The sequence below is a fragment of the Pongo pygmaeus genome, chromosome 8, assembly GCF_028885625.2.
Source record: "Pongo pygmaeus isolate AG05252 chromosome 8, NHGRI_mPonPyg2-v2.0_pri, whole genome shotgun sequence".
In the NCBI taxonomy this organism is placed as follows: Eukaryota; Metazoa; Chordata; class Mammalia; order Primates; family Hominidae; genus Pongo; species Pongo pygmaeus.
The window spans coordinates 99,263,637-99,279,982 of NC_072381.2; the positions used below are offsets into that span (position 1 = coordinate 99,263,637).

The window sequence follows — 16,346 nt, forward strand, 5'->3', positions numbered from 1 at the left end:
CTTCTACTCCCTGGCCATTCGTCAGTGTCACCGAAGGAGGTGACCTTCATTTCCACCCTACTCTAAGCTCTTGGCTTTTCTGTCTCCTTTACTAGACTGTGAACTCTGAGAAGAGAAACTATTTTATTTATCCAGCCCTGTCATAGTTTCTGGTATATAAACAGTAACTATTTGTTGGTTTGATGAATGAATGACAAGTCAGCCAAGGCAAGGTGCTCAAGGTGACACGATAGAGACAGCACAATGTAGTACACCTTTATTCTCCCATCAGAGAGCTGGATTACCTCACTGCATGTTATGTGTCTCCTCCGTTTGTTTATACACTATCCAGAAGTCTCTGGCTTCTCAGAATGCTTGACAAATTCCAAGTCCTCCCTTCAATAATGTCAAACCTTATAATTTTCAGGCCTCATCGAAGATTGTGAAATCCTGCAGCAGCACAAGAGGTGTGTGCTGCCCCTTGCACTTTCCCCACATCTTCCAACACACTGCCTTGCACAGAGCAGGGTCTATATACATGCACATTGAATGACTGCATTGAAATAGATTGGAGACATGGTTAGGAACCTGTCCTAACAGTGCAATCTTCTTGAGACAATGCTTGGTGAATTCGGGTGATAAAGGGAGAAGAAATCAGGTTAGTGACAGTGACATAGATGGGGCAAGAAGAGTGAGCAGGATCTGTCAACTTATTGGATATGAGAGGTGAGGGAGGAGGAAGAGAAAAAATGATTCAAACACTTTGATCTCAGCTGACAGTTTGAAGGATTATGCCCAAAGGGGAAATAGGGAAGTTCTCTTTCCCCATGACCCTCTCATCCTCATTTCAGTTTAAGCATGGAGAAAAGATTTCCAATAAAAGTCAGGCTGAAACGCTCCATGGAGGGAGACAGACCTGGGACAGTCATTCAGTAATGTCCAGGAAAACCAGAAGGAAATTTTGCCTTCATCTCTCTGCAGAAAAGCTTTGCTCTGCTGAAGAGGAGAAATTTGAGCTGAATGTATTTTTGGTTGGTATGGCTTGTAAGTTCTCTGTTTGATAGCAGAGTTGTTTGAATGACCTATTTTATAACTACACAGAGCTTTTCCAAATAGATGGTGTCTGTAGAATGTTCAGGTTAATGCATGAGCTGAGTGCTCAGAGTGTTTGCACTTGGAGCATCTGAGCCTTCTTTCTTAATAAGTCATCTTGGCATTTTGTCAACAAGTTAATTTGCTTTCCTAAGAAACTAGATTAATACTTCCTGTACTTTGTGCTATTCACAGATCTACAATGCAGTGAGAAGAGGAGAAGAAACAGAAAATACAGTTGGATCTCTACTCCATTTCCTCACCAAGTTCCCAGCCTCCGAGACAGCCCATGGAAGGATAAGCGTTGGCCCATGCTTAAAGCAATGTGTCCGAGACACTGTATGTGAGTATCGCACCACCCTCCAAAGGACTTCAATATCGCAGTACATCACCGGTTCTCTCCTAGAAGCAACCACATCTTTGGGAGCAAGAAGTGGCCTTCTCAGTACTTTTGGAGGATCCACTGGACGAATGATGCTGAAAGGTAATGCCTGAAATTTCACTTTTAACTTTCTATCTTTGACTACAGAGAAGGATCTAAGTTAAGATTTATGCATTTCCTGATGGAAAATTAAGTTCACTTTTCAGCGACTTTAAGTAAAAGTCGCTTCTTTAAGAGAATATAAAAAGGTGGTCCCTTATTAAAATCCCCTAAGCTGTCAACATTCCAAATAGTAATCATTAAGATTTTGAGGCTGGGCACAGTGGCTCACACCTGTAATCCCAGCACTTTGGGAGGCCAAGGTGGGCAGATCACAAGGTCAGGAGATCAAGACCATCCTGGCTAACACGGTGGAACACCGTCTCTACTAAAAATACAAAAAGTTAGTCAAGGGTGGTGGCGGGCGCCTGTTGTCCCAGTTACTCGGGAGGCTGAGGCTGGAGAATGGCGTGAACCTGAGAGGTGGAGCTTGCAGTGAGCCGAGATCACGCCACTGCACTCCAGCCTGGGCAACAGAGCGAGACTCCGTCTCAAAAAAAAAAGATTTTGAAACTTTTTTTCAAATGAAGTAAATAGTTAAAATGCTATTTTTTTTTTTTTAATGATTCAGGCAGGTAGTTTCTCCTAGTGGTAGTTTATGACAAATGTCAATTATTATGATAAGATACTAGGAAACAAATATAGTCAAGCAGTCATATTGAAAACCCACAGTGGTTGGGAGCAGAGTGAAATATAGATCTCCTTCATACATAGAATTAATAGGTCTCTATTGACCAGAAAAGCCAAAGGCCATCTTCCAGCTACTCCCATCTTAAAGAACAAGATAGGCAGGCATCCCACTGAAAGATGAAAGCCAATGGAGAGTGGGGTCCCTTGGCATTTGAACTTCCCAGCTACTTCCCACGAGCAGCAGACAGGCAGGTCAGAAATGGCAGTGCACTAAAGAACCTCGGAAACTTGTACACTGCATAGCTGTCACAAGCTGCTTGGCAGCCTTCCCTGGCAGGAAGCTGCCAACTAGACAGGGACCATGCAAAGCAGCATTCCACTGCCTGGGGGTTGCCAGAACTCAATCTGACAGCAGCTATTGTCCCTCCATAGCAAGTTCTGAGACCCAAGGCCAGCAGGCCAGTGACCTTCCTCCTTGATCCTCAGCATTCTCCATTCCTACCCCCACACACACCCCTAGACAGGCCTAAGAGGAATACTGTAACCTCCTTGTGTACTATGTTGGGTGCCAAGTTGGTTTGTTTGCTGGAGTTGCCCAAACTTTAGGGGATTGGTTATAAATGAATGAAGAATAACAGATGTGGGAACACTGATGGCTTCATGTTTTTCAGCCATTCAACACATTTTTTGAGCCCCTATTAGGTGTTAGGTGCTGGAAAAGGAACAAAACATAATTCCTGCCCTCATGGAATTTATAGTCTCTAGGTGGTAAGCTGTTTTCCCTACACACAGGACTCAAGGTTTCTCCCCTCTGATGTGACACCTAGAGAGTGCCAAGCCTGCATTCTTCATCATACTCTCCCCAGGAAGTTGGGCTGAGATTGGCATGTGGAATTGGCATTGTTTTAATGCTTGTGATGGTATGCCAGGGCCTTATCCCATGAGTTAATCAACATGTGTAGGCTAAACCCCTCCCATTTGGTTTTCAAAGCCTTTTTTTTTTTCTTTCTTTTTGAGATGCAGTCTTACTCTGTCACCCAGGCTGGAGTGCATTGGCGTGATCTTGGCTCACTGCAGCCTCTGCCTCCCAAGTTCAAGTGTCTCATGCCTCAGCCTCCCAAGTAGCTGGGACCACAGGCACATGCCACCTTGTCTGGCTAATTTTTGTATTTTTAGTAGAGATGGGGTTTTGCCATGTTGGCCAGGCTGGTCTCAAACTCCTGACCTCAGGTGATCCGCCCATCTTGGCCTCTCAAAATGCTGGGATTACAGGTGTGAGCCACCGCGCATGGCCTCAAAGTCTTTATGTGCCTCAGTTAAACATATTTCTTTAACAATCAGTGGAATAAAATGGAATAAATAAAGTGGAATAAAACCAGATGGGTTTCTCACCACAAACAATGATAAGTATGTAAAGCATATGTTAGTTAGCTCAACTGAACCATTCCACAAGGTATACATATTTCAAAACATCATGTTTTACATGACAAATATATACAATTTTTATTAACTCATTTTGTGCTCTGTAGTGTGTAGGTGTTATGGGGGAGCCTAATGAAGTGTAAGTCAGTTTACTTGCCTTTAAGGTGTTCATCCTCTTAATGAGGAAGCCAGATATGCATGCACCAAGTAATCAAATAATAATATAGGAAACTACAGAGAGATAAGTGCTAAATAATATGGAAGTGGCTCTTCAGTGTACAAAGAGTTTGGATAGCAATTTAATGTTCTATATGAGGAATGGCTTGGCCTGAAATGTGAAACCTCAAACAAAGAAAAGTCAATAAAAGCCACATTCTTTCTTCTCCATTAATTGTTAAGAAACAGATCTCTAGGCTGCCCAACCAAGGCAGGCATGCCTCTAGTCTTCCACAGATCTGTGGAGAGAAATAAGGAGGCTGCTTGTGTGTGCATCTATGGCCCTGATCATAATTTGACTTCAATTGTATTTGCACTTCCCTGTTTGAAATAGAACCTCATAGATCAATATGTGTAGCTCTGACACTCACCAGACTGTCAGCTAACGTGTTATCTTTAAATTGGCGTTTTATGCAAGAGTTGGAAGTTTCTTTAACTTTTTGCTTTGCAGCTCTTTGGTGATTTCTGAGAACCCTCTAGAAACTCCTGCTGAATAATACAATTAGTTGGTTGCCTTCTGCTCCAAGCTTATTTCTGTAGTTCTGACTTACTATCTTGGAAACCTTTTTCAATTTCAGCATCCTCTCCCATTTGGTTTTCAAAGTCTTTACGTGCCTCAGTTAAACATATTCCTTTAACATGCAATGGAAGAAAATGCATTAGAAAACCAGATGGGTTTCTCACCACCAAAAATGATAAGTATGTGAGGTAAAGCATATGTTAGTTAGCTCAATTGAACCATTCCACAATGTATACATATTACAAAATATCATGTTTTACATTACAAATATATATAATTTATATTTGTCAACTTAAAGAAATTAAGTAAAAAGAAAAAAGATGGGTCTTCAAAGTCAAAGAGTGTTTACAGAATCTGTAGGATCAGCATATTGGTTAGTGGGTCTTGAGCTCTGATGGCCATGTACTCTGCCAGGGGATCAGGAGTACATGCAGCTGCTGTGATGTGGTTGTCAGCTTTTTTTTTCTTCTTCAGTATGTGTCCTGTGGCATAGATTTAGCCAACAGCTTTTAGCTATTGGGGAATATATAATACGCTCTTAGTCTTCAGTTTATAAATGGGTTATATTCTACAATTTCATTTCCCAGGAGTGATATAGAACTTAGAACACTTTCCTAGATAAGCAGTATTAAATGTTGTGATTTGGTTCACAGACTCTAGTCCTCAAAAACCTCTGTAACCCATAACACAGTTGTAATCTGCACATTTCCACGAAATAAAGAGGAAAACACTATTGTTGGAATACTGAGCATTAGCCTCAAAGAAAAAGCAAAGAAGTGAGTTAGAAGACATTTCTTGTTGAGGGGCAATAATTTTATTAAAGATGAGTAAAGAGTTAAAACTTTTTGGAGATTTCAAAAAGGACTTTCAGCCATTTCTGAGATTTTACATGTTGGCAGCTGTAGCTTTTTGTTATGGCTAATTACACTTCAAAACTTGTACCTATATGAAGGAGTCAGAAAATTACCCCAGTAACTTTTTCCCTAATGTTTTTTAACGAGATGCTTATAAATGGTATGAAGAAGGATGGAAGGAGGTAGCACAAGATTTAAATTTTTCCCCAGAGATAAAGAAAAAAGAATAAGTTCAAAAGAATAACCTCTTCCATAAGAGAAAACATGTTTGAAGCTAATTAAATGGAGTTGGTAAAGGTAGAGAAAAAAGGAACAGGGAAAAACAAATGCTGTATGATTTCCCTTCTATGAAGTACTTAGGATAGTCAAAATCATAGAGACCTTAAGTAGAAAGGTGGTTACCAGGGATGAGGAAGGGCAATGGGAATGGGGAGTTAGCGTTTACGGGCTATAGAGTTTCTGTTTTGCCAGATGAAGAGTTCTGGAGCTTACTGGTGGTGATAGTTGCACAGCAATATGAATTTACTTAATACCACTGAATTGTACACTTAAAAATGTTGAAATAGTAAATTTTATGTTGTATGTATTTTATCATAAGAAGAAATAATTGGGGAAAAGGGCATGTTTTGCAGGTCTTTCATCCCCCTCCCTAGTCTTATTAGGATGTAAGAAAGAACTGAAACGCTCCTCTTCTGGAAGTGGTTATGATTATGAGATGGGGGTCATGGTCACCTGTACTAGGCGAGAATAAAAGGAAATGTCCAACAAGTTGATCTTTATTCACAAGTCAAGAATTGGTAACGCGAGGCTTGATTGTCCAGAATTCTGCAGCCTTGGGGCTTTATGGATTGATACAGAAGGCCAATAATCGGAACACAAACATGCCTACTTTTCTGCCTTCAATGCCACCAAAGGTCGTCTGCCTATAAAGCTGAAGGTTTGCCAAATAACCAGAGACACTTTCTTATATGAAGCATTGATCCACAAGGGTATGCCCTTATCATAAGTGTGTGCTGTCTCAAAGTGGAAAAATAGAGCGCCTTTACCTTTCAGTCAGGAACTTCCACTAGTTTGATACATTAAGATCCTTCTGGCTGGGCGTGGTGGCTCATGCCTGTAATCTCAGCACTTTGGGAGGCCGAGGCGGGCAGATCACGAGGTCAGGAGATCAAGACCATCCTGGCTAACATGGTGAAACCCTGTCTCTACTAAAAATACAAAAAAATTAGCCGGGTATGGTGGCGGGTGCCTGTAGTCCCAGCTACTCAGGAGGCTGAGGCAGGAGAATGGCATGAACCCTGGAGGCGGAGCTTGCAGTGAGCCAAGGTCACACCACTGCACTCCAGCCTGGGCGACAGAGCAAGACTCCATCTCAAAAAAAAAAAGATCCTTCCACTTCCTGTCCCTGTGCCCTTTTCCCTCTCCCCATTAATCTTGTTAGAATCTCAGGACTAACACCTTACAGCAGTGGCAGTCAAAAGAATTATTGACTTCGATAATTAGGAAGAAATTTTCAAAGCTATCACCTGCTTTTTCTTTTAATGTTTTACCTACTGAAAATTATAAAAACAAGATAAAGTTAAAAGGGGGAGAAAAAATTGAGATAACTGATGGTAATGTGAAGTACTAAAAATGGCAGAATTAGAAAAATAAAGTGATGACAAGAGGATTTTTCATATAAGGCAGCTAAGTGTTTTCAAATGTGTGTATTGTACCAGCCAACATAATAAATTGAGTGTGTTAAACTCAATTTTTCCTTCTCAAATTATTGCTGAGTACAGCACATAAAGGATTAAGTGTTACATATAACGAGGACAAAACATAGTTATTCATATTTATATTGTGTAATAGAGTGGAGGGCAGATGGACCTGCTGAGGCCAGCAAGACATCTGCCATCTTTCTGACAGATGGAGGCCAGCAAGATAGTGCAGACACGGGGTGCCAGGAGGAAAGTCTGTTACTAGTATGATGAGAATGTTGGACAAAGCCACCCAATGAAGCTTTACCAATTCTGCATGATTCATGATTTGCTGCTCAACTACAGTCTCCACTGAAAAATGAAAATCTATTGCCCTCCCAAAGCCAATGCCGAGGAGATGACCAAGTACCACAGTGATGACTACATTAAATCCTTGCACTCCGTTCATCCTGATAACATGTCTGAGTACAGCCAGCAGGCACAGAGATTCAACATTGGTGAGGACTGTCCAGTATTTGATGGCCTCTTTGAGTTTTGTCAGTTGTCTGTGGGCGGCTCTGTGGCAAGTTCTGTGAAACTAATGAGCAGCAGACAGACATCACCATGAACCAGACTGCACCATGAAAAGAAGTCTGAGGCATCTGGCTTCTGCTAAGTCAATGATACAGTCTTGGCCCTCCTGGACCTGCTAGAGAATCACCAGGGAGTGCTGCATATTGACCTTGATATTCCACAGTGCATATTGTGTGTATTGACCTTCCATGCCACGGTGATGGCATGGAAGAGGCCTTCTATGCCACAGACTGGGTCATGACGGTGTCCTTTCATAAATGAGGAGAGTACTTCCCAGGAACTGGGGACCTATGGGATATTGGGGCTGGAAAAGACAAGTATTATGCTATTAACTACCCACTCTGAGATGGGATTGACAATGAATCCTGTGAGGCCATTTTCAAGCCAGATATGTCCGAAGTAATGGAGATGTTCCAGCCTAGTGCTGTGGTCATACAGCGTGACTCAGACTCCATCTGGGGATCAGTTAGGTTGCTTCAATCTGAACATCAAAGGGCATGTCAAGTATGTGGAATTTGTTATGAGCTTCATCTTGCTGATGCTGATGCTAGGAGGAGGTGTTACATCATTCGCAATGTCACCTGGTGCTGGACATAGGAAACAGCTGTGGCCCTGGACACAGAGATCCATAATGAGCTCCCATATAATGACTACTTCAAATACTTTGGACCAGATTTCAAGCTTCATATCAGTCTTTCCAATATAACTAACCAGATCACTAATGATGCTTGGAGAAGATCAAACAGCAACTGTCTGGGAACCTGAGAATGCTGCCCCACACACCTGTGGCCCAAATGTGGGCTCTTGCTGAGGATGTAACCTAGAGGAGAGTGACAACAAGGACGAAGACCCTGACAAGTGCATCTCCATCTGTTCCTCTGACAAACAAACTGCCTGTGAGGCCGGGCATGGTGGCTCATGCATGTAATCCCAGCACTTTGGGAGGCCAAGGCAGGTGGATCACCTGAGGTCAGGAGTTCGAGGCCAACCTGGCCAACATGGTGAAACAACATTACTACTAAAAATAACAAAAGTTAGCTGGGCATAGTGGCGCGTGCCTGTAATCCCAGCTACTCAGGAGGCTGAGGCAGGAGAATCACTTGAACCCGGGAGGCGGAGGTTGCAGTGAGCCGAGATTGGGCCACTGCACTCCAGCCTGGGTGACAGAGCGAGACTCCATCTCAAAAAACAAAAAAATAAACAACAAATTGCCTGTGAGGACTAATTCTCCGACTCTGATGAAGAGGGAAAGGGTGGCTGCATGTATTCTTCCAACTTCAAAAAAGCCAAGTGGGTCTAAACAGGTTGAAAGAGAGAAAGACCCAGAAGAGAAGAAGTCACACCAGAGGAGAAGACCAAGGAGAAGCCAGAGGCCAAAGGGGCCCAGAAGGAGGTCAAGTTGGCTGAGCAGGCCTTTCGAGCTCTGGCTTCTTGCTGGGTCCCCTAACAACTTAGATTTTATATTTTCTATTTCTCTATTTCTCTAGATTATTAGTAAATTTTTATTTACTAAACATAAATATCTTGGGGACTAGAGTGAAAGACAGAAACCAGGGTCCTGAGTCCAGGGCAGCTGTGCTGGGTGAGCTCTTCCAGGAGCTGCCTTGCCCCCGTTTCCTCCCCAGTTCTTAACTTTGAACCATAAAGGGAGCCAGGTCTGGGTGGAAGGGATACTTGTAGGTAGCCATATAGTAGTTTTGGAAAGGTGTCCTTATTAGCATTCTAGAAGGGGTGGCTGGATCTCCAAGGATCCTCTGTTCTTTCCAGGTTCCTAAGGTAATATTAGACGTTTTAGATTGGTTCTGTTCTCATACCTCCCCACTGTCCTCAAACCTCGCCACTGTCCTCAAGTAAGCCAAGAAGCTCACACTGCCTGCCCTCTGTGTTCCTCCAATTCTGCAGTTGCAGATTGGTAGTCTAGTTTCCTTTTTTGGATACTATTTTCTTTTTGTGAGACTTTGTAATAAAATGGTACATTTCTATTTTTAAAAATAATAATACATTATGTATTAGAAAAAAAAAAACTAAACTGTTCATTTTTAACCAGTCTGAGTGTGTGGTATGTGTGTCTGTAGACTATATTTAGCTATATTAAAGTTATTTATCATATGTCAGCTATAAAAAGAATATTGATATGAAAACAAAAATACCTTACAGATACAATATTTTTGTTTGAAAAGAGGGAATATTTTATTTCAGATAGAAAAGTCTACCAGCACTTTGAGAGGTCGAGGCAAGCAGATCACTTGAGGTCAGAAGTTTGAGACCAGCCTGGCTAACATAATGAAACCCGTCTCTACTGAAAATACAAAAAAAAAAAAAAAAATTAACCAGGTGTGGTGGCATACACCTGTAGTCCCAGCTACCTAGGAGGCTGAGGCATGAAAATTGCTTGAACCCGGGACGAGGAGGTTGCAGTGAGCCGAGAACACGCCACTGTACTCCAGCCTGGGCAACACAGTGAGACTCCCATCAAGTTCTCAACTTATTTTCTTTCACTACAATAAGCTTGTATATTCTATTTGTATCTTTCTCTAACGTTAATAGCTTTGAATAAAAAACAAGAAGTTATAGTGGGAATACACATACACATTTGAACTACATGATTATGCCTCATAAATAATTTAGTTTGTAAAGGCTGGCTTAGTTGACTTCCTCAAAATCAAAACAATTACCCTTTACATGCCTACCAGGCAAAGAAGGCATGTGCATAGCTCTAATTCCAAGATTTGTTTATTTAAAGAAATATCCTGACTTGTTAGTATTGTGACCTTGAAATTATTTTCTTGGTATTTAAAAGTATGCTTTAATGTAATATTGGGTGTGTTTCTGTACCAGTTAAATCAACTAAAAAGTATTCATTAGCTGCCCGCTGTGGCTTAGTGCTATGGCACCTAAGAATGGAGAAGATCACATCTGGAAGTCTTCAACTTGTCAGATAATATTTCTCATTCCAGAGAAAATGTAATATTAGGTTTCAGGTCTACTGAAGGAGCCCTTACCACCTAAAGAGAATTCATAAAGTGCTAGACTGCTACGTTAAAGGTGGTATGAGTAGGTCATAGGGCCAGGAAGCTTGGTAGGCACAGGACAAAAACCTGTTTTAGGACCACAGGTGGTCAAGTATCATCCAGGAGTGTGACACTACACCTGGGTGTAACCTAACAATATGACTCCATACCAGTTGTGACCAAGGAATGTGACTCCGTCACCAGGTGTGACCTGAACATAGCACTCCATTCCTAGGTGTGAATACACCCATTTTGAACTGGGAGACTGATTCCATTTAATTCTCTTATGTGCCCTAATTTTGCTCCAAGAAACTAGCTTATGAAAAGGAACAAATTATGGCCTAATTGTCCATAAAGTTTTGACACCAAACAGAGAGAGAGGGAGAGGGAGGAGAAGGAGAAGCGAAGGTGAAGGGAAGGCTAAGGGAAGGCAAAGGGAAGGAGAAAGGAAGGGAGAAAGGGAGGAAGGGAGGAAAGAAAGAAGGAAGGAAAGAAGATAGGAGGGAGGGAGGGAAGGAAGAAAGAAAGAAGGAAGGGAGGGAGGGAGGGGAAGGAAAGAAGGAAGATCGGGTAATTGAAAGTTGGTTAAATCCTAATCAATGCAGTCAGAAAGATGACTGGTGAGGATAGCAACACCAGACAGATGCTTTGGGTTTACATATCTGAGCTGGTTATAAAAATGTCAAGTCCTGATTACAGAGACACAGAATGGACCATATTGCAGAAATTTATTTGCAAAATAGTTATTTGAAACACTGCATCCAAAAAAACAACCATTAGATTCCAAAGCTTCCCTCCAAAACTTACTGAATATTTAAGTAAAACAAAAGTTCTTAAAAATGCCAGAGAATAGCTGCAGACTCTGCAGAAGTGGTTACCTCCAAGAGAGGCCTTTGAATGTGAGCCTCATTGTGTTTTGGATTTGAGTCTTGACTTCAACATTGGGTCATCCTATTCAGGTGATTGTACCTCTAGGCTTCAGTTTCTGCGTCTACAAAATGGGAATAAAAGCAACAACTTCGGAGAGTTGTTTTGAGGAATAAGTGTGACAATGTATATAAAGAACTTAGGCCGGGTGGCTCAGGCCTGTAATCTCTGTACTCTGGGAGGCAAAGGCAAGAAGATCACTTTAGGCCAGGAGTTCAAGACCAGTGTAGGCAACATGGCATGATGCTGTCTCAAAAAAAAAAAAAAAAAAAAAAAAGCCAACCAGATATAGTGGTGTGTGCCTGTGGTCCCAGCTATTCAGAAGGCTGAGGCTGTAGAATCACTGTAGCCCAGGAATTTGATGCTGCAGTGTGCTATGATCCTGCCACTGCACTCTGTCCGCGTGGGTGATGGAGTGAGACTCTCTCTCTACAAAAGCTTTAAAAATTAAAAATAAAAACAGCTTGGCACAGTATCTGGTACCTAATGTATGTTCAACCAATCTTATGACGATGATGGTCATGCTGGGGCTGATGATGGTGATGATGATGGTAGTAATGAGGATGGCCACCACCACCTTGAAATGCCAGCATTCCACTGTTCTTAATTCAAAGACTCTGCTGTTAGCTCAGTTATAGATGTACAAGAAAAGACAAGTACCCTCCAGGTTTCCCTGGCTGTGGGCCTAGAGCACTAGCAACTCCTGGGACACCTGAGAGGAGGTATGTAGTGGCTGGAGGCCACACCTGTGTAACTCCTTTAGCAAGATTTTCCTTAGTTCCCATGCATTAGGCCACTGATTAATTCAATCATTTGATCAATATTTGTTGAACATCTACTATGTGCCAAGGATATAACAGCAAACAAAATACAGTCTTTACTTTCGAGGGATTTACCCACAAATGGAGGAAATGGACAAATAAACATGCAAATTTTAAGATAGTATAAATGTTATAATTGAAATAAACACAGGATATAGGGCCACAGAGGGAAGTCCCTATACCATCTTCAGTGACATCTGAGGTTTCTACAACCATTTAAGTACCTGAAGAAATGTAAACAGGTATTTAACCAGGGAAAACATGCCCTGACCTATATTATGAAACTTCTATTGTTTTTACCTAATTCTCCTCTGATATCATCTCTATTTTATTCCCTCCAGAGTAGAAAGATGCAAGCATTTACTCCTGGTATTGGGAGCCTTGTCTAAAAATCTATGACTGGGACAAAATTTAGTGTTCCAGTTAAAATTTGTATATTTTAATGAAGATGACTTACTCATTGCAATAAAATTAAAGGATTTTTTTTCAGCACATGACACTTATACTTTTGAGTGTTTCTAAATTGTTTATTGTTTTTAAAGAATAAGCCTCATTTTAATGAGCTATGAAAATTCTTGCTCTTGGGAACATTTATAGAACATAATGAAATGCTTATAATCTGTTTATAATAACATGTGGGTCAGTAGCAAATATTTAAGAGGATAAAAAAGAGAATATCTCACCATAGTCTGAGTCATAATTTAAACTTCTACTGGAATTAAGTCTTCAAACCAAGAAATAGTGAATAAATTATTACAGTTAAAATAATAAAAAGATATTTTTAAGGGTGTTTAGATTTTGGTAGATTGAATTCTAATTACAGATATTATACTATCATCAGGAAGGTCTAACAAGTTTTGTCAATTGGAAATATATATTTGGTATTTTGTCTTTTTAACTTCATACTTCATTGTGGCAACAAACTTAAAAAAAAAATTTCTATAATGTTAATGTCACAAGTGATTCCTTGAACAAATGTATGCTCAGACACCACTAAGGATCTACCTTTGAATTTTACAGTCACCAGAAACACCCTGTGTGACAGTAGCAGGTATTTTGCCCCTGTTTATACTCAGAGACACATTTTGGCATCAATAAGCAGACTCATCTAAAATCCATTTGAAATAGATGTTGTTGCGGATGATCTGGGGAACATGGAGGGTAAGAGAGAGTATAGCAAGTTTCAGAGACCCTAGCAACTCACAAGATCTAGGCTGGTAGACTACCAAGTCTAGAACCAAAATCCTTAACTAGGGTTGACCAGCTTGTAGGAGCAAAGCCAATATTTGATCCCAAGCCTCTCTGATTCCCAAAGCCATGTTCTTAACTACTAGGAAACACTTCAGTATTATCTCTCACTCAGGGATCCTGTGTACTGCCTTATACCAGGGTGTGTATGTGTCTCTCTGTGTGTGTGTGCATACATAGAGTATAACACTAAACCTTAGATTTGAATGGAGGTTCATTTGACTATAGAATTGATCATTTTTCCACATACCTGCTGCCCCCTTGCCCTAGAGACCTCCAGTGATTTTGAGGATGTCTGTGGAAATGATATCCTTCCATTCTTTGATATAGACACCTATGAGGGTAGTTGGGAGTCTTCCCACTGATGGTTACATATTCATAGCACAGTCAATCAAACTGAAAAAGAAGCAGCTCCTGTTAGCTGATGGGCCAAGTAAAACACATTTCACTCTGCCAAAGAAGCCATTGAGTGGACACAGGCAGAGAAGTGGTCAAATCAATGGTAACTAGAGAAGAGGGGCTGGAAGAGTGTCTGGGCAGAAGCAATCATATGTGCAAAGGCCCAGTGGCAGCAGGGAGTATGCCAAGTTTGAAGCCTGGGCGGAGAGTGGTGAGCTGGAGGGTTTCTTATACCAATAAAGTCTGGAGAAGTTGGAATGACAAGCACTAACAGGTATTGGGCACTCACTGTGAGCTGGGCACTGTGACAAGTGTTTTTAAAGTGTTATCTAATTTAAGCCTCATATTTTTGCCTATGAAAAATAGAGAGAGGCAAAACAAACTGCCAGATAACACGGGCTCTTTTAAGGGCTCTAGAAGCAATGGGAAGCCATCAGGGGATTTTAAGCAGAAGTAGTGACACAATAAGACTTACATTTCAAAAGGATGATTCTCATCAAAATAAAGTAGAGATGCCCCCACGGGCACCATCCCTTCCAGCCCTCATTGTACCCCAAATTAAAACATTTACATTTGAAATGGTCGTGGATATTGAACTTGAAAATAAATGACTATTCTGAAATAAAGACTGAGATGGTGTTAGTTGAAATGCTCTTTAATTGTTTTGAGGAGTTGGGAAAAGGAATAATGGCTAGTAACCCAGCTCTCTCTACTTCCTGGGAACTGTATTTCAAGACGTTGGACTTAGAAGGAAGCTTGTGGTGTAGACTACAAAGGGGAATTGAAGACCTGTTCCCTCCAGGCCCAAGTGGACTGTTAATGCTCTCCCTACCCCATGGCATACTCACTGATGACTATGAGTTGTAGCAGTGTTTTACTTATACCGCAGGAACATGAGTTCCTTCTTCATGGGCCAAATCCAAGCCATGTGTGTTTTTCTTTGACAGTTGCAGTACTTTAAAAATTGGGAATCTTGCATTAAAATGTTCTGGCTTCTCTGGCAACCCTGGGCCACTATTCTCCCTTGGCCCGTGGGCTGACAGTGACCCATATTAACCCCCATAAGATGAGACACACCAGCTCTTTACCACACACATGGCCCCACCTCCGGGTGGTGTCCCACTCAGCTCTAGCCTCATTTCCTTTACCTGCTTGGTCCTGCAGGCATCTCCATTTTGGACCCTGGAGTTGTATTCTGAGATTCACACAAGCTTTGAGGCACTTCAGTTTAAGGATTTAGGAGGCTGAACTGGGAGTTGGGACAAAAGGGAGACGGGCTGTAAACACAGACAGGTCATATGTGAACAACCTTCTGGTTGGGTTCTTCCTGGGAGATACAGGAAGCGTTCCAAGCAGGGAAAGCAAGTGAGATAGTGCCAGGGTGAGAATGTGTGCAGCAACTGTGAGACAATGAAGAAATGATGCAGTAGACATAGTGAGAGGTAAGGTTCATTTGGTAGCTGTGGTTATAGTTTGGAGAATGAGGTGAAAATTTGAACCTAAAGCATTAGAAAGCCATTGCAGACCCTTAAGCAGGTTGAATTTTGAATAGTGGCACGTTAGGACCAATAGCCTGGAAGCACCCTCTATAGGAAGGAGAGTGGCACTTACAAACCTGAATGCTTTTCCCTGGATTAGGAATTGGGTGCACTGAAAATAGAGGGCCAGAAGCCAGCATGAGCCCACTTAGTTTTCATTGGCACGAGACACTGGTTACAGTAAAAGGACTAGTCTTGAAAATTTAGCATCACCGGGAGAAAAATGAAATGCAATAAAAATTAGAGTCAGTTAAGAATGGAGGAATTTTTACTATGACACAGCACCATTGTAAAAAATCTCCCGCCTCGTGCCAAGGGGTCCGTGCTGCTAAACTCCTCCCCTGAGTCAGTGCCTTTGAGTGCTCTCAGCGCAGTCGGCACAGCCAGAGCAGCTGGGAGCAAGGCCTTCTTCAGGCTTACATAAAGCATAGGTCTTGACCAAATGTGGAAAACCTTTAGGGACATGAAAACCATTAGGGATCCGTAGCCCTGACTTGAACCAAGCAGAATAAACAAACCCCTGCCCAAATTGGAACTCACTGGACGCCTTTCAGAGTTATCCAAGGGGAAAGGCTGGAGGCCTCAAGGGTCTTCAAGTGGGTTAATGTCTTGTTTCGGCTGCCTAGCTCAAGTCTGATGGGGCTTTATCTGTGCTTTCCTTTGTTCTTTTCTCAAATGTCTTAACGCCTCAGTGGCAAATCCACAAATGGATTGTGTTTTGAACCTATAATGTATACCATACTATATTTTCCCTGCTAATGGTATAGTAAAGCCCAAGTTAGACCGTTTGTTACAAAAGATTCAGGAACTGGGCTGGAAAGGTTCCAGGTAGCATTCACATTTTCCATGGATAGGGTCTTGGTAAGTTCCCAACCTTATTTCTATTTTCAATATCCTTTGTCACTCTTTCCAGCCTCATGATCTAGTTTTCTACA

General features: G+C 41.6%; 1 protein-coding gene and 1 pseudogene across 5 annotated transcripts in view; both read left to right on the plus strand.

The window, feature by feature from the left end:
- PLCE1 (phospholipase C epsilon 1) overlaps positions 1 to 16,346 on the plus strand; it is a 343,931-nt gene that overhangs the window by 142,529 nt on the left and 185,056 nt on the right. For all 5 annotated transcript variants that reach the window (XM_063669995.1, XM_063669996.1, XM_063669997.1 and 2 more), the window contains one exon: positions 1,267 to 1,555. In XM_063669995.1, the coding sequence (XP_063526065.1) occupies positions 1,267 to 1,555 (289 nt within the window). The remainder of the gene's footprint in view (positions 1 to 1,266; positions 1,556 to 16,346) is intronic.
- On the plus strand, positions 7,124 to 8,914 carry LOC129006486 (histone deacetylase 1-like; annotated as a pseudogene).